Below are 18,816 nucleotides of genomic sequence, written 5' to 3'. Positions count from 1 at the left end.
TAGTGAAGGCAGGGGGCTGGACTCAATGACCCTTTGGGGTCCCTTCTAGCTCTATGAAATAAGTATATCTCCATATATTATTATTAAGTGGTCAACACTTTTCAATTTCTGATTAAATTTCAAAATTTCTGGAAGAAAGTAGGTGACATTTTGACAAGAGGTTCAAAATTCACTACCAGTACCATATTTTCTGTTCAGTTTTATGGCAGGGTAGGAGTTTTCAAATTTTGTAATTCTAATCAAATCTGGAAATTTAAATAAAATGGGAAGAATTTTCTACAAAGCTTTTCCTGATCAGCTCTACAGGGGAGCTTGGTGGTTGGTCTCCACTGCTCAGGAACTGGGGGTAGAGGCGGTGCGGGTTAGCATTAGCTCTGGTGTTGCCCTTTGAGGGTCTTTTCCGGGTAGGGTTGCCAACACTGTATTTAAAAAACACGGGACAGACCTCAGATGACCCCAATTTTGACTTGAACCTCTGGGTGCAAGTCCCTTTCCCCATAGGCACCAACTTTTCCCAGCACCGGTGGGTGCTTGATCCCTCCCTCACCCCCACCCCTGCCCTGCCTCCATTACAACCTCTTCCCCAAAGTCCCCACCCCAACTCTGCCCCCTCCCTGTCCCTATTGGACTCCTTCCCCAAATCCTCACCCTGGTCCCGCCTCTTCCCCGAGCATGCTGCGTTCCCCTTCCTCCCTCCCAGCACTTGCCGCTGTGAAACAGCTGTTTCACGGCGGCAAGCGCTGGGAGCTAGGGGGAGAAGTGTGGACGCCGAGCGCTCAAGGGAGGAGGCGGAGGTGGAGGTGAGCTGGGGTGGGGAGCTTGGCTGCCGATGGGTGCCGAGCACCCACGGAGTCAGCGCCTATGCCTTTCCCCACCCCCATGCTTCCTAGGGTTTCTCTCTATCTCTCCAGCTGTGGATGTAGCAGAGAACTCAGGGCCTCAGTTGCTGGGCCAGAGCCCCTGCAACTCCTGTTCAGGTTTGGCAGGGGTGCCAGGAACCAAGTTGGAGACTGCAGTTGCTGGTCTTTGCCTGCTACAGCACTGTGCATCCTGCTGGGGACATTGACAGAGACTCTACAAGCCAGGAGGCTATACCCCAGAAATAATGACCCCCACTGCCAGACAGAGCTCCTTCCTGACTCCACCCTTCAGCACAGCTCCAGGACACACAGTCTGTACACTCGCTCTGCCTGACAGAGCCTGCGCAGAGAAAGCAGATGGGATTTCTGCGCTTAAGGGCTGGAGTCAGCAGGGACCCTGTCCAGCAATGGGCCAGTACTCACAGGGTGCATCTTTCCACTCCCCTCCCAACCCTGGCCCTTGAGCCTCGTCTCAGGTTGCCAACCCTCCCGGATTGTCCTGGAGTCTCCAGCTATTAAAGATTAACCTTAAGTTAGGCAGAAGGAAAGTATTGTTGAGTCCAGGTCCCATTTAACCCTGAAGCCATCCCCATGTGTTACTTACTTGTCTGATTTAATTTGCTTTGGTCCTCTTTTCATCTCTGAGCTTTTCCTCACTTAAAGTTGCGTAAGTTACCTTGGAAACACTGTATTGATACAGTTGATGCTTTGTGACATCCACAAATGCAGGTAAAGCCAGTTTGTACCAGGGGCTGAAGGCAACAAGCAGGACCAATTCAAATAGTCTACAACAGTGGTTCTCAAACAGGGGTATGTGTACCCTTGGGGTAGCAGAAATCTTCAAGGGCATACATCAACTCATCTAGATAGGTGCCTAGTTTTACAACAGGTTACTTGTTTATACTGCTCTATACACTGAAATGTAAGTACAATATTTATATTCCAATTGATTTATTTTATAATTATATGGTAAAAATGAGAAAATAAGCAATTTTTCAGTAATAGTGTGCTGTGACACTTATTTTTGTCTGATTTTGTAAGCAAGTAGGTTTTAAGTGAGGTGAAACTTGGGGATATGTAAGACAAATCAGACCCCTGAAAGGGGTTCAGTAGTCTGGAAAGGTTGAGAGCCACTGGTCTACCAGACCTACAGCTACAAGGGTTAGGGCTGTACTCCACCAGGGACAAGACAAAGGGCTAGAGCAGGGCTTGGTAACCTTTGGCACGCGGCTCATCAGGGAAATCTGCTGGTGGGCCGGAACGGTTTGTTTACCTGCAGCGTCCGCAGGTTCGGCTGATCACAGCTCCCACTGGCCATGGTTCACCATTCCAGGCCAATGGGGGCTGTGGGAAGTGGCATGGGCTGAAGGATGTGCCCAGTGATTTGAGCATTGGCCTATTAAACCCAGGGTTGTGAGTTCAATCCTTTAGGGGGCCACTTAGGGATCTGGGGCAAAATCAGTACTTGGTCCTCCTAGTGAAGGTAGGGGGCTGGACTCAATGACCTTTCAAGGTCCCTTCCAGTTCTAGGAGCTAGGATCTCTCCATTAATTTTAAAGATTATGTCATGTGATGCAACCTCCCGAAAATACGTCCAACTACAATTGGCAGCTTTCCCTCCGCAGCACAGAGGAGAGGAGAGGAGAGGAGTGGAAAGATGATGCACCTGTGAGTACTGGCTCCCTCCTGTTGAAACGTGGGCTAAAAGGCCTCCCGTGCTGAAGATTTAGTAGGGGACAAGGGACGTCGCTTATAATACAAGGCTGTTGGGACCCACCAGCTCTTATTTGCACCTCACCCCACCCCCAGCGGAGGGAGCACAAAGCTGTTCCAGCTCACGGTTATGGGTGAATTAGAACTCGACTCCTAACACCGGCCGCCTCAGCTGGTGTATGACGCACTCTTCGCCATGCCTTATGGGTATTGTGGTGATGGGCCCGTAATGCATTCTGGGTATTGTAGTCCGGACATTTGATCTCCCTGGGCCGGCGCTGTCGGGGTTGAGCTTCCCTTCTTGAGATTCAGTTGGCCGGGCGAAGGTATCCGTCAGTAAATAATGTGCTCAGCCAATCCGAGTGGGCCATGTCGGAGAAGCCATCGTCCAATGGGCCGCCCGCGCTGTGAACGGTCCACAGTAATTGGTTGTTGTCGTAGAGCTGGTGTGGCGTGATTGGCCCCCTCAAGGCAGTGGGCGGGGTGGGGAAGCCGGACTTGGGGCTCCTCGGCGGCGTTGTCGCCTCACAGGAGCCTTGCGATGGATGTGCGGAAGCGGCTGGCGTTGCTACTCTGCGCCGCGGCGCTGTTGAGCTGTGGCCTAGCCACCGCTGGTCAGTATTTAGGGCCCGGAGGGTGTAACCCCCACGTCCTTCTCCCGGGCGGGGCAAGGGGCTCGTCTGTCCACCGCCTCCCTGCGCGTGGGGTAGCCACCCCTCCGGGACGGCAGCGCGAGGTGCCGGCCTTGGGGGAGAGCTGGGGGGAGGGTGGCGCGGGGATGGGGGCACTGGGGTGGCAGTAGCGCGTGAGGCTTCGGGGAACTCGTGGCTCAGCGACACGGGAACGGGCGTGGTGAGAGGAAGCGAGTGGGCGCGTCGGGATGGGGAGTGGCTGGAAACAGCGGGGTGGCTGATCCAGTGATAGGTGCGTGTGGGTTTAAGTGAGGGTGGGATTTGGGGGGACGGGCGGTGTGGGCTCAGTTGGAGAGGGCGTGTCGGGATGGCGGGGGATGAGTGACGGTGGGGTGGATGGGGTGGTGTAGGATCAGGTGGGGAGACTGTTGGGATGGTGGGAGGATGGGGAACAGTAGGGTGGCTGACCCAGCGATGGTTGTAGTCTGGGGTAAGGTGGGGAGGGGATGTTGGGGTATAGGTGACAGCAGGATGGATGGGGTGCTCTGATGGGGAGGGGAAGGGGGATGGGTAACAGTAAGGTGACTGACCTAACTTTTGGTGTAGCATCAGGGGGATCACATGTCAACACCTTCTAGCCTTCTGACTCTGGTTTGCTGCTGGTGAGGGACTTGTCTGTTTTGGTAAACTGTTTTAGGGAAGGACTGAAAAACATCATGCTTCAGTTAACACATCAACTGCCCCAAATCTGTTAGGTCTTATGTAGAGTAGAAAAAAGGTGTGTTTATTTTTTAAGCATGTTTGCAAAGTGCTGTTAAGGGGGATCATGGAAGGTGTTAAGCATTGTCCACACTGGGTGCCAACATTTTTAAACACCTTGTAACCAAAATGTGCTATATATATTTTTTTATTAAAATACCCTTTTCCCTAATTTAGACATGTCCTTACTCAGTAAGCAGTGCTGGAGTTTCTTCTGTTAATAAAACATCTCTAGTGTTGTAAGTGTGCATAATACAGCCACAGTGCTTAGTTATGTCATTCCAAATACTTATTTCTTGTTAATTACATTGTTTAATTTGTCTCTTTCACATCCTCTCAGCCTCCAGTTCACACAGACATCCCATGTTTTTACATACAGGTGCTTCAAAGGATGTTAGCTTTGGCTACAGACGCTATGACTGCAATAACACTTTTGTTGGTAAAACTTTTGTTGGACAGGGGGGTGAAAAAACACACACCCTGATTGACAAAAGCACCGGTGTGGACAGCGCTATGTCGGTAGGAGATGATCTCCTGCTGACATAGCTACCGGAAATTGTTAGGGGTGGTTTAATTATGCCGGCATAGAACAGCTACACGGGAGACCTTACACCAGCACAGTTGTAGCAGTACAGCTGTTCCACTGTAATGGCCGTATTGTAGATGTAGGCAAAGACGGCTTCACCTGAACTGTATGGGGAAAAGATCCCTCCAAACAGGGGCTTTTTTGGAAGATTTGTGATCTTGGAAGGTGTCACTCAAGAATATGACCTCACAGTCAGTCTGATAGGTTTTTGGTAAACAAGTCCTAGACTTGTTGTCTTTTGCATATGCTACCAGTTAGTGCAGGGGTGGCCGACCTGTGGCTCCGGAGCCACATGCGGCTCTTCAGAAGTTAATATGTGGCTCCTTGTATAGGAACCAACTCCGGGGCTGGAGCTGCAGCCGCCAACTTTCCAATGTGCCGGGGGGTGCTCACTGCTCAACCTCTGGCTCTGCCACAGGCCCTGCCCCCTCCCCTGAGCCTGCCATGCCCTCGCTCCTTCCCCCTCCCTCCCAGAACCTCCTGCATGCCTCAAAACACAAAACAGCTGATCTGATTGGGAGGTGGAGGTGCTGATTGGCAGGGCTGCCGGTGGGCGGGAGGTGCTGGGAGCGGGGTGGGGCAGCTGATGGGAGGCTGCTGACGTATTACTGTGACTCTTTGGCAATGTACATTGGTAAATTCTGGCTCCTTCTCAGGCTTAGGTTGGCCACCCCTGAGCTAGAGGGTTAAAAAATTAAGGTTGCCTTGTTCAAGGACAACTTGGATCTCAAATACTGTTGTCACAGCTTTTGTAGATAATATAATTGGCCACCTGCGTGTTTCCCAAAGTGTAGTACAGAAGCATCTAGCTCTCTGAAGCCAAAAAGATAACATAACCCCACTTACCCAATACACTTGCTATCTACCACTTCTCAGAGTGCTTATAAAGAAATTAAAAATGAAAACTGGTCTCATCCCACCACATATGAATCAGTCAGTTGTACATGCAGGATATTTAACTGCATGTGATTAGCATGGCTGATATGCAGCATGTAATTTTTTTGACAGGGCTGTGTTCTCTGAGTGTGATATCCTGGTAGTTGAACTTTGAACCTAGTACTCAAGGTTTTTTTTTTTTTTTAATACAAAATTAAATCATGAGTATATTGAAGGTATAATGAATATCCTCAACAATAGGGTATATTTAAAACACATGGCTCTATGTATGTCTGTTGGCCGCCCTCTTGGCTGAAATAATGGGGATAGATCTGGGGACATCCAGAGCTAAGAGCAAGAACAGCTAAACAGCCAACGCTCTGTAGCTGAGGGCTGTAACAACTCATATCCTCTGTGGATCAGCACAGAGCGGGACTTGGAACACACATTCACCTGTGTATTATGTATTGCAGAGTTTGATGCTGTCATCAAATTATAATTTTCAGATGCTTAAGTTAGGTACAAACATCTATAATAAAATGCATAGGTAATACGTATTTGGTTTATTAGGTATTGCTAAGGGGTTGCTATGGCTAAAAATTGGAATGGTCATCATGTCCACAGCTAGATACAGCTTTGAATGTACCATAATGATTTTTGGCAGCCACTGTGATCCTGGAAAGGCATTTCTTAACTAACATTTGCTTTAGAAGGTTATTTTGTGAACTGGTTCTGGTTTGTGATTATTATTATTGGATTATCTGATATCCTGCAAAAAAATTGGTACCTGAAACATTCTTTGACAGGGTCCAGTACAAGCCTACAGGCTTGGTGTTGAATACTAACTCAGTTGTTTTACGCTTGGAGCAGGCCTCCCAAGTGGATATTTGAATTCCTAAATACTCACCCATAACTTCTGGAGGCTAATCCTAAATCATCTGGGTTGTGGAAAAATGATTTCTGAGAAACCTCAAATTCAAATTCTTGAATCTACAATTTAATTGTCTGGATTCAAGAGTTTTTGATAAGGTTTCTGTTTGGGTACATAGCTTATCAAGTACTGTCTTTGGTCTTGTAACCAAGACTTGTAATCCTAGTTTGAAATCTTAATTTAATGAAAATCTTAAACTTTGCTCAAATCAGTAATTTATTGGAGACTTTCATGCTTGCTGTTAAGCCAAGAAAAGTGTTGGGCCTCAAATGAATGAGTCTCACCATCTGTTTATAGAATAAGATGTAAATTTGTTTGCTAGAGATTGTGCTTTACATGAGGACTCTCTTGATGAAGCTCAATCCAGATAAAATTGATGAGATGCTAGTAAATCAGGGAAAGCAACTGGAAGATGTGGCAAGGATTATATCTACCATTTTGGTTGAGGTTCTGTACATACCACTTGTTAGTAGCGTTTGCAGTCTCTGGTGTTGTTGGGACTCCCCGCTGCTATTTGATGTAGAGAGAGGCTTATTTTTGTTTAATCTGTATTGGGTATGGAGATCTGGTATGGAGATATCTAAACAATTATTTAGTGGGGTCCTGAAAAAGACTGTTCCAAATCATTCCCTCCTTTGTTGACTTCTTTGGGTTCTTCTGGGTATGTTTATGGAGTATAATACCCGTGTTGATATGTTGGTTTATTTCATGTCTCAAAGAGTCAGAAATAAATCTTGACCAGGTATTACTGATCTTCCTGCAACAAATCAGTTCCCAGATTGTGGAAGTACTAAGGGAAGGCATGATATTTCATTATTTTGGCTTCATAAGTGGCTTCCAAAAAAAGTCTGTGTAAAATACAAATGCTGAAATTGCTGAGTCTAGAGATGTGTTTCTGCAGACCTTCATATACAGTTCTGGCTGTTGTTTTTTACCCACCACTTCAGTCACAGTATTGTACTTGCTAATGCTATCCATTTGTTTTTAATCACATTCTTTCTATGTAATATGATGACAGTCCTCCAGTGAGAACACTTAGATGGGTTAAGCAGGGATAAAAGAAATCTGATTCTTAATTATGAAGGTTTAATATAACCATGGGTTTATGGGAAGAGTATTTATGTATTTATTTATTTACTGTTTATGTTTGTACTTGCACACACATTCAGGTTTCACATCATTTGCTATTGTTACATATTGGAAATGTTTCAGTTGTACTTCAAGGTGTTCTGGTATTTGTGAGCCATCAGAATAATGTTTTTTCCTGCTTCATTCCTTTTCACTAAAATCTCAAAACCAAATAACTGTCGCCTAAAATTTTATCCTTTATTCTTTTGTTGTTGCATATAACTATTGCTGGTCTGATTTGAGGCTGTGTCCTGCACTAGTTATGCTGAGGATGCAAGTTTGATTCCTGGCTTGTTTGTGGGATTTTTGTGTCTCTCCTTCTCTCCCCTCCGCCCCCCGGTATTTTCCATCCTGTCTGATAGAGGAGGTGTTCTTGCTGCTATGCTGTGCTCGTACAGGCTGACTTGAGTGGGAAGTAGTATGCTGAAGTCTGTTCATACAAAAATAAATATTCCCTCAAAGTTCCTAAGCCCCAGATCTTAATTTATAGAAGGGGACCACTGTAGAGGTAGCTTTAGAGAAGTTCAGCCAGTAGTTCGAAAGGAGTTTGAAGAAACCTTGAATGTTACCATAAGAGGACTAATACTGACTGACTACAGTTTTTGCAGTGCGCTAATGGAATAGTGGTGGGACAAATAACTGAGTAGGACAATTTGAAACTAAGCTTGCTGAGGCAACAGCCTGAAGTGACAGTTACTGAATCACTGCATGCCTTGTGATTGGCTGTAATAAGCATGCATTGTGTACAAACTTGGTTCAGGTGTCTCTTATCTGAAGTGCATTTTGTGTCAAAATTTGGCATAGTCAGAAAAATGTATCCATGTGAGGAAAGTCATTTTTTTAATGTTTCATGTTTGTTTATCCTCTCTTTTTTTCTTAAATAAGTAAAGGCCAAATTCTGTTCCAAAGTGTAAACAATCAATTACCCCCCAAAAATGAAGGAAATGTTCCCAAGTTAATAAAAACACACACAGCCCTGCACTGATGGTCCATTCCTGAAATATCTTGGGTATTGGTTGGGTTGTGTGGTATTGTTCAGAATTTGGAGCATTTACAAAAATCTGGATGGAAAAACTTAATTCTCAGAGATAAGTTGGGCCATTCATGAGGCTTTAGCAGATTCCTTATGGCACTACTAGATCTCTGGCTATTTCCAAAGGATGAGTGGCCATCTTAACCTGTAATTTTAATGCTTTTCTAGACTAAACCTAGCAGAATTTCTCTGCTGTTGCTGACTCTTCCACAGCTTTGCACATTGACACCTGAGTTGTCCTTTTTTTTTTTTTTTTCTTCTGGAGTCTGGGCTAACCTCTGACCTCTGGTGGTGGTTTACCCTTAGGTGGCCTGCACTGCACAACTTTTTTCCTAATTTCTGGTTCCTCACACAAAATACTAAAAAATCTTACCCTGTCCTTGTTCCTAGAGGTACTTCTAATGTGAATAGTGTGTACTATCAGTCCTCCATCATTAATAGGTTGGGTTGACTTGAGCGTGTGAGTGCTTAAAAGACGTGGCAAAACAAATAATTAATCCTCATGAAATGCCTCATACTTAAGTCAGTAAAATTTCATTTGGGGTACAAGAAGGTTCAGGGCTGATGAAATTTTGCATTAAATTTCTAACTAAAATGTTCTGTTTGTCTTGTATTGTCGGCTCATTACCTTTTAATAATCTGCACTATCCCTCCATTTGCTTAAAAAATGGTAGGATTAATTTCCAATCAGCCCTTTCAGAACTAGCATCTATAGCACTAGGCAACCCTTCAAACAGATCCAGCAAATGGTAAGTGACCCACTTTTTCTGAGCTTGGATTTGCATTTAGAAAAGCAAATGAACAATTAGCTCTAATCACTGTTTGGCAAGTGCATAAACATTATAATGTCTGTGATTCTATTCAATGGGCAAACATTGGTTAATAATTCCCTCTTATTTCCAACAGTGACCTACCACTAGCCCCTCATTAACACCTCCAAAAGATCGTTTTTAATTCTCTCTAAAAGTAGGCGTGCTTTTAATTATAACTGTAATGTCCATGTACTGTTCAGCAGTTCTGTGTTAAGAATTGTAGGTCTGTAAATGATCCCTTTGCTGTTTGCATTATCCATTATCACTGCAAGTTAGTCCACCTAATTTAACTGGAAAATCATTTAAGGGCCCAGTACAGCTAAATAAATTAACTTTGCCTTTTTTTTAGCAGTCTGGTTTGGAAAGAACATCTGTGTAACAGCCTTTTAACTGTGTTATACCTGCAGCCTGTTAACTTAGAGCTGGTTTCTTCTGAGAGAAGCTACATGATGCAACTGCAATGAAACAGTTGAATTGTTTTGCTTTTGAGACAAAAACAAAACAAATTTAGTCCTGGTTTGTACTACTAATTCCCTTCACCCTTCCCACCTTCATTTTACATTTGTGTCCCTATACACATGTAATTGTTGTTAATTTGCAGTGGTAGGTCACTGTTGGAAATAAGAGGGAATTATTAACCAATGTTTGCCCATTGAATAGAATGTGTATGGAGGGAATACACCCTATTAAACTATTGGTATTTTGTTCTGTTTGTGACTTGGCTTTTGTATGACTTTATTAATTGTATATCAAAGTCTCTTGATTAATCAAAGAACTAAAGGAGGGTAATGTAATTAATCAACATAGATTTATGGAAAATAGGTCCTGTCAAACTAACTTGATATTTTTTGAGATTATGAGTTTGGTTAATAAAAGTAATGATGTTGACTTCTGTAAGGTGTTTGACTTGATACTACATAACATTTTAATTAAAAAACGAGAACAGTATAAAATTAACATGGCACATATTAAATGGATTAAAAACTGTCTGATAGGTCCCAAAATGTAGTTGTAACTGAGGAATCGTCATCAAGAGGGTGAACTTCCCATGGGATCCCGCAAAGATCAGTTCTTGGCCCTGTGCTATTTAAATTTTTTATCAATGACCTGGAAGAAAACATAAAATCATCACTGATCAAGTTTGCAGATGACACACAAATTGGGGGAGTGGTAAATAATGAAGAGGACAGGACATTGATTCAGAGCAATCTGGTTTGCATGGTAAACTAGGCGCAAGCGAACTGTGTGTTTTAATATAGCTAAGTGTATACTTCTCGGAACAAAGAATGTAGGCCATATTTACAGGATTGAAACTCTATCCTGGGAAGTAGTGACTCAGAAAAATGATTTGAGCATGTGGTAGATAATCAGCTGAACATGAACTCCCAATATGATGCTATGGCCAAAAGAGCTAATGCAATCCTCAGATGCATAAACAGGGGAATCTTGTAGGAGTGGAGAGGTTAGTTTACTTCTGTATTTGGCACTGATGCAACTGCTGTTCCAATACTGTGTCCGATTCTGGTGCCCACTATTCAAGAAAGATGTTGATAAATTGGAGAGGGTTTGGAGAACAGCCACTAGAAAAGTTAAAGGATTAGAAAACATGCCTTATAGGGATAGACCCAAGGAGCTCTATCTGTTTAGCTTAACTAAGAAAAAAGGTTAAGGAGTGACTTAATTACTAAATATTTGTTCCCCATGTAGGTCCTTGTAGATTGTAATGTGCTCTTCAATCTAGCAGAGAAAGGTATAACATGATCCAGTGGCTGGAAGTTGAAGCTAGACACATTCAGACTGGAAATAAGGTGTACATTTTTGACAATGAGGGTAATTAACCATTGGAACAACTTGCCAGGGGTTGTGGTGGATTCTCCATCACTGACAATTTTTCAATCAAAATAGAATTCTAGGAATTATTTTAGGGAAGCTCTCTGGCCTGTGTTGTACATAGGTTGACCTGATGTCCCGATTTTACAGGCACAGTCCTGATATTTGGGGCTTTTTCTTAAATAGGCTCCTATTACCCCCCACCCCCTGTCCCGACCACACTTGCTGTCTGGTCACCCTAGTTGTACAGGAGGTCAGACTGTATGACCACAATGGTACCTTTTCGCCTTGGAATCTATGAATATATATATACTACTAAAATATACAATGCCAATTAGCAATGCGGTGCTATCAGTGCTATTTTAAAAACTTTCTTTTAGGAACATATTAACTGATATTTGATGATTACAGTGAATGAATCTGCAGATATCAGCTTTAGGTGTCGTCCTAACCAGTTGTTGCCATTAAAAATATCCTTGTACTTGTAAAGCATTAAATAGTATTGTTGACATCTTCAGAGTGCTTTGCAAGCAGTTAATCCCATTGTATTGTAACTTGACCATCCTATTTCAGTTTCTTCCACATCTGTAAAATGGGGATAAGTGATTTTGCCCAAGGCCATAGAGGTTGTCAAAGTCAGGATTAAAATGCAAGATGGGATAGGATTCCTGACTGCTAGTCTGTATTTAGAACACTAGGGCCATGTCTACCACATATGTCATCAAAATCTATTGTTGCTTAGATTTTGCTGGCGTAAGTGGTAGTGTGCACAGGGCTATGTTGGCGGGAGAGCTTCTCCCACTGACATAGCTACTGCTGTTTGTGGAGGTGGTTTTATTATGTCAACAGGAGAGCTCCCATCAGCATAGAGTGGCTACACAAGCATTCTTACAGCGGCTCAGCAGCATCAGTATAGTTGCTCTGCTGTAAGCTTGCTAGAGTAGACATGGCCTAAACTATACCACTTTCGAAAGTGAAGATGTTAATCTGAGTGTCCTACCTAAACTCCAACTGCTAATTACAGTCTGCTTCCTAATTTCCCCTACATTTTCAAAACAGATATTGGATTCTTCACTTTCTTACCTAAACTGATGTGCAGTTTTACTATGCGCTTCTAAACATCCATTGCATGTCACCATGAAGGTGCTGCACTCCAGAAGTGGGAGAAGTAATTGCAGTGTGTGAGATTGTGAATTGAAAAGCATTATAGTCTGCTTCAAAATGGAAAATACAGCTAGCATTGCTCCTTTCTTAAACTTTTAAGGTGCCTTTATAATTTCCTACTGCCATTATTGAATCTGCCATGGCAAGGCCTGAGTGGTTCAGGAATGAATCCTGGTACTTATCTTTCCTGACAGGAAGTTAGACTAAGCAAAAGAGGGCAAGGAGCAACTTCTAGTAGCTGACTTCTAACACTGGCTATTGCGTGGCAGTAAACTGTAGTGGTTCCCAGATGGTGTCAATAGAATCATCAGAGCTGTGAAGTCAGTAAAATGTCATGTTCATCGCAGTTTCCATCACTTGTTTCAGAGCTGTTAGGGATAGAAAATCTGCAAGTATTCAGCCCCTTTGCTGCAGCAGAATGTGATGGCCTTCTGTTGGTTTTCCATCAGCACATCTTTGCTTCAAAGGCAATGTGTGTAAGTTAATAGCAGAAATGTGTTTTTATTCCACATGCTGTATATATAGCAGCCCTTAAGTGGTTAATATACTTAGCACTTCAAATAGAATTTTGTGTTCAAGATATCGAATAGCTATTATTTTATATGAAGCGTACCTAAATTGACGAGAGTAAGGTTTGTCTCTCTGAACTCAGCCTGATCCATCTCTTCTGCAGCACATTAAATTTCCTGTTTTAAGGGTCTGCAATGCATAATCTGGACATAGTAAGGTGAGTTAAGGACAGACCAGTAGCTTTAACCCTATTTGTCCTGACTCTTGGTTTAAGTGAAATATTCAATGTTTTAACACACTGCTGTATTTTGGGGGGTTATCTTGTATTTTTGCTTGTGCAAGTTGTATTTTATGTTTAGGTATGATACAATGCTCAAGTCTCCTCTCATACTTGGGAAGGTCCCACATCATGTGTGACAACTCGAGACTCTTGGTCAAGGAGATTAGTGCAAACAAAAAACTAAGAAAAGTTGTTTACAATAGTGAGTGTGTCAACTATACAGGATCTAGGGAAAATCAATATGAGAAATACAGGAGTCTACAAAACACATTTGAAGCTGCTAAAAATAGATCTATGGAACAATTCTATTTCCCTCTTACCTGAGATCATAAAAACAAACAAGACTATGGAACTGACCTGTGTGTTCTAGAGTTCCTTGTCCTTCGCTGTCTTAGAGTCTAACAAATGCCTCTTTCCCCAGGGCTGAACAGGCTTTGACAGTTCCAGCCTGCAAGCAAAGAACAAAGTTTGGATCCTTGTATGGCAACATAATGGTTTAGTGCCCTGATAACTTGACATTGTTCTATTTGAATGAATAAATCTCCACTCTGAGGCTTTGAATATGCTGGCCTGATAAACCACATAGGCACCTTTCTACCGAGAACCATGTTTAAATATATCTAACTAAAAAGGTGCTAACATGGCTTTCCTGGTCAATGCCTTTTGATGATTAAACTCTCTGGTTGGCAACTTAAAAGTTGATGCTTCTTAGCAATTCTAATTTAAATGCCTTTTAGATGTATGAGCGAACTCTAGAGCTCTAGTATATCTCAAAAGAGTAATGCTAAGCAATATTGTTTTGTTCTAGCTAACTTTATTGCTTTTTATTTAGGTAATAACACGTTTAAAATAGCTTCTGAACTAAATTTTAAAATTCTTTACAGATGAAGAAGGAAGTCAGGATGAGTCATTAGAATCAAAGGTAAGCAATAAGTCTCACCAAATAACGCATTCCATTTTCTTCTCCCTCTTTGTGGGACTACTAGAGTAGGCGTTCTCAAACTGGGGGTCAGGACCCCTCAGTGGGTCATGAGGTTATTACATGGGGTGCCAAACTGTCAGCATCCCCCCAAACCCTGCTTTGCCTCCAGCATTTATAATGGTGTTAAATATATAAAAAAGTGTTTTTAATTTATAAGGGGGGGGGCCACACTCAGAGACTTGCTATGTGAAAGGGGTCACCAGTACAAAACTTTGAGAACCACTGAACTAGAGCAAGGGTCTGAAAATCAGAACTCAATGGAGTCTGTTTAGAAACTGCCACGAACTTGCTATATAACCTTGATCAAGTCACTTAACATCTCTGAACTTCAGCTCACCTCTCTGAAAAAAGAATATTTGTTACCTCATGCATTGAGGGTTTAGTTAAGTAATACTAATAAAGACCTATGGAAGTATTAAAAATGTAGCATATGTAAGGCTACGTTTTAGTCGCAGATATTTTTAGTAAAAGTTATGGACGGGTCACAGGCAGTAAACAAAAATTCATGGCCCATGACCCATCCATGACGTACTATATACCCCTGCCTAAATCTGGGGGAGGGGGAAGGGCGGGTGGGCGCATGGCCTGGGACCCCTGCTGGTGAGGGTGGGCGCTGGCAGGCTCCCTACCCGGCTCCTCGGGTTCCCCGAAAGCAGCGACACGTCTCTCCCTCAGCTCCTAGCTCAGCACGCTGCCCCCACCCCAAGTGCCGGCTCTGCAGCTCCCATTGGCCAGGAACTGTGGCCAGTGGGAGATGCGGGGGCAGTGAGGCAGTGCACGGAGCTAGGAGCTGAGGGAGGAACATGTCGCCGCTTCCGGGGAGCCCCCCAAGGTAAGCGCCACCCAAAGCCCTCACTCCCTCCTGTGCCCCAGCCCTCAGCCCCCTCCCAAATGCATCCAAACTCCTGCTGCTGCTGGGGCTGGGCGGTGGGGAGCGGTTGCCTGAGACTGCCCCAGCAGTGGCCAGTGCGGCTGTCCCAAGGACTGCGTGAGCTGCGCAGGCAACTCCCCAGGCCAGCCGCACTGGCTGCTGCAGAAGCCACGGATGTCCCGGAAAGTCACAGAATCCGTGACCTCCATGACAAACTCACAGCCTTAAGCATAAGGAGAGCTGGTTTAGTGCAAAGGTAAGGTCGTTTTCCCTTATGGTGCACTCTTGAAGCACCTTTCATCAAAGTGCTTTAATAAACACAAATTTGTTATAGCCTTAGGCCAGGTCTACACTAACCCCCTAATTCGAACTAAGGTACGCAAGTTCGAAGTACCTTAGTTCGAACTTACCTCGGTCCACACGCGGCAGGCAGGCTCCCCCGTCGACTCCGCGGTACTCCTCCCGTCTAGCTGGAGTACCGCAGTCGACGGCGAGCACTTCCGGGTTCGATCGCTCGCCGCCAAACTACCGGGTAAGTGTAGACCTACCCTTACAGTATATCTGTATAAGCCTTACAGTATATCTGTCAGGTAGGTGATATACCTGTCTTACAGGTGAGGAAACTGAGGCAAAGAGATTAGGTGGGGTGAGTTATTTTCCACTTCTTTCTCCCTCCATATTTGTCTGTATTAGGGCTAAAACCCATCAATCTTCAATTCTAGTTCTTTGTTCTAAAGACCACTTGCCTTCTAATTTTTCACTAATATTAGAATATAAATGGGAGATTTTAGGAGAGAGGAAATAAAGAATTGTGGTCAGAGGGTGATAGACTTGAAATTTTGTTGGGAGCACTAATATTACAAAACTGATAGGACAAGTGAAGTCCGTTAGGAAGTTTTCAATTACGTGTAATAGAAAAGCCTGTTACAATTCAGATGGAATTGAATCTGAATTCCAACTGTTGGTGGAAGACAAGACAGTACAGGAAAAGCTTTACCCTTGTAAGGAGAAATTTCAGTCTACTTAGTTGTTTGACATTAGGATAAAGGATTCCCCTTTAGAAAGCCTTATACAGTCAGCTCTCCACTAAACACTTGGGTCCATGTGTCCAAATTTGATTTTCCTGTGACTTGGGATAGTTTTTTCTCTTAAGTACAAAGGGAACTAGTCTCCCCTTCTGCTATACTTCAAAGACTGTAGTTGAGTGCCTTAGCTTTAAACAGGTCATTCCAAATCAGCACAAATGAAGCTCCATTTTTCACATAAGCTGAAGTGATGTACACACAATCTGCATGAATGAAGAGCAACCAATTTTGTGAGAGTTTTGGGATATCTCCATTGTGGAAAGAGATTTTTTAAGAATTAAAGGGGAACTGGGGATTAGGGGCTGAAAGAAACAATTCAACACATTTACTTCTCACTCTTGAGCTTAAAGTAACATATTAAGTTCAAAGTGACAAAGAGTCCTGTGCACCTTATAGACTAACAGACATATTGGAGCATAAGCTTTCGTGGGTGAATACCCATTTCGTCAGTCGCATGTGACACATGGGTATTCACCCAGGAAAGCTTATGCTCCAATACGTCTGTTAATCTATAAGGTGCCACAGGACTCTTTGTCGCTTTTTACAGATCCAGACTAACATGGCTACGCCTCTGATATTAAGTTCAGTTTCCTGGTAGGCTTCATAAACTAAAAAGGGATAGAAATTGAATAATAGTAGTCAATGAGCGGACTAGTCTCCTAAATTCTGCTCTCTTCTTCTCTAGACTTCCTTGCCTTCAGAAGAACAGGTGGGGGACCACTCCACAGGAACCCGTGTTGTGGCAGGTCAGCTCTTCCTTGAGTCAGAGGAATCCGACTCTCACACTGAAGATGAAGAGAGCTTTAGGAGCCAAGAAGAGGAGAAAGGGAGCATGTTGGAGGGGCTTGACTCACTTGAAATGTCAGACCTATTAAATGAGAACTTGGAAGATGTAGAAATGCAGAAACCAGGTAACTTTGCTTGAATTCTGCAGGCTTCATAAACCAATAGCAAGAAGCAAAATCAATCTGGAAAAATTTGGGAGATTAGTGGGATCCAGAAATAATCTTCATTTGTCTCTATTGTGTAACTGAATAGAGGGTTTCAGAATGCAATGGTCATTGCAGCCTTAATTTTCCCTACTGTAATGTTGGCTAATACCTATATCATTTACTTCAGATGCATTTTAAAATGTTTTCCATAGTTTCTGTTGATTGCACAGCGTAAGAAAATTCACTCAAGTTAGTGAGAGTGCCTTGCTCCTTTTTCGTTTTTAACAATTTGTGACTGGAGAGAACAATCCAAATCCTGAAGTTCTAACATGAACATGACTCATATCTTCTTACTTTGAAGTATAGATTATGATCTAAAGCTTTTCTCTCCCCAGAAGTAGTCACTTTTTTGGCCTGATTATAGCTTTGTCTTATGGGGAGGAGGGGAAAGACTATAAGTGGTCCTTTTGTTCTGGTAGTTGGTTGTATGCAGGTTTGAGTTAAATTGAGGAGAGTGGAAGCAAACTTTGACACTGAGGCAACTTTGTGCATTGACAATCTCTCAGGAGCTGTAGGACAGTACCCTATTTCATATAAACTAGGGTAACTTTTCAAATAAAAATACACATAACCATGCCTGGTTGTTCTCAGATCTTCCAGGGAAACTGAGTAGGAATTTCTTTTAAACTCATAATGAAAAGTTAGAGTTCATCTGATTGATATCCTTGCCTTGCAGCTGGCATTTGGGTATCCCTGACATAGGCTGATGTACATAAAAAGGAAACAACATTTTTAATGTGCCCAGAGTAAACTAACTTTTACTCTAACCTTATGGAAAAGGGTGATTGCTTGGTAACTTAATGTTTAGCTCAACACTTTGTCTCTAGCAGTTATTTTCATATGCCTTTTCACAAATGCAGATTAGCATGGTGAAAGGAAGCAGTAATTGTGCAGAACTACCTCTAATAATATCTGCTAATCTCCACCAGGTCTATATGCTTAAAAAAAAAAAAAGTGACTTCCTATAAAACATCAGTAGCCTCTTGCTAATACAAAATGCTCTACACTTTTCTTGAGCACTTGTATATGTTGCTGTAGGTGAGTATGACATTGTACAGAGATGAAAGATACTAATTAAGTGGAAAAGCGAATAAAAAGACATTTTTAGTAGTATAAGCCAATTGTTGCTAGCCTTCAGATTCAAGCATCATGTTTAGTCAGCCAGGCCTCTTAACTGAAGGTGAAATTTCATTAAGGTACTTTGTATCTTCCCATCATAATGCCATGAAAGGGCTTTGTCTTCACATTGTTCAAATCTGATCTGTAAAAATGCCTCAGCTGGTTGCCTGGAACATTCCCTACTATAGCAAGATAGCTGAATCCCAGACTAGACTGTGTGCAGCCGCTTAGATTGTCACCTGAGTAAATATGCTTATTAGCCCATACCTGATATCTTAATATGTATAAGTTTATAAATAACTTCATCTTATACTTGCCTCTCATACAAAGTTCATGGTTCCATTTTTCTCCCGTAACAGCACTATCACAGTGTATGGACTGTAGCATCTTGCATTCTTTTAGGTGTTAGTAAAAACAACTGTATGTGGGAGAAACAAATACTGTGCCTGGATTTAAAATAAAAACAAGAAGATGGGTGGGGGGAAGGAAATGGGATATGGCTAGCTGAATGTTTGACTACTAATATCATAGCTATGCAATAAGGTGTGAGAGAGGCAGTTGTAAACTAATGCCATCATCTAAAGCGCTACATGATTTGCTTGGTGCATTTTATGTGTTTGTTATTTGCCTTCCTCTGAAGCATCCAGTATTTT

The 18,816-nt window shown here is 42.9% G+C and overlaps 1 protein-coding gene across 2 annotated transcripts in view; it reads left to right on the top strand.

Annotated features, from left to right (window-relative positions):
* The first annotated feature begins 3,030 nt into the window (after window positions 1-3,030).
* SEL1L (SEL1L adaptor subunit of SYVN1 ubiquitin ligase) overlaps window positions 3,031-18,816 on the top strand; it is a 54,651-nt gene continuing 38,865 nt past the window's right edge. Inside the window, exons 1-3 of one of the 2 annotated variants that reach the window (XR_010600714.1) lie at window positions 3,031-3,187; window positions 13,999-14,036; window positions 16,738-16,963. Coding sequence is in view for 1 of the 2 variants with exons in the window: in XM_005311155.4 (XP_005311212.2) it covers window positions 3,115-3,187; window positions 13,999-14,036; window positions 16,738-16,963 (337 nt within the window). In the remaining variant the exon portion in view is untranslated. The remainder of the gene's footprint in view (window positions 3,188-13,998; window positions 14,037-16,737; window positions 16,964-18,816) is intronic. The other variant, XM_005311155.4, reaches the window with a different exon arrangement.

This window comes from Chrysemys picta, chromosome 4, assembly GCF_011386835.1.
Source record: "Chrysemys picta bellii isolate R12L10 chromosome 4, ASM1138683v2, whole genome shotgun sequence".
Taxonomy (NCBI): domain Eukaryota; kingdom Metazoa; phylum Chordata; order Testudines; family Emydidae; genus Chrysemys; species Chrysemys picta.
The sequence above is the reverse complement of the archived record's forward strand: the minus strand, read 5'-3'. Positions and strand labels throughout refer to the sequence as shown.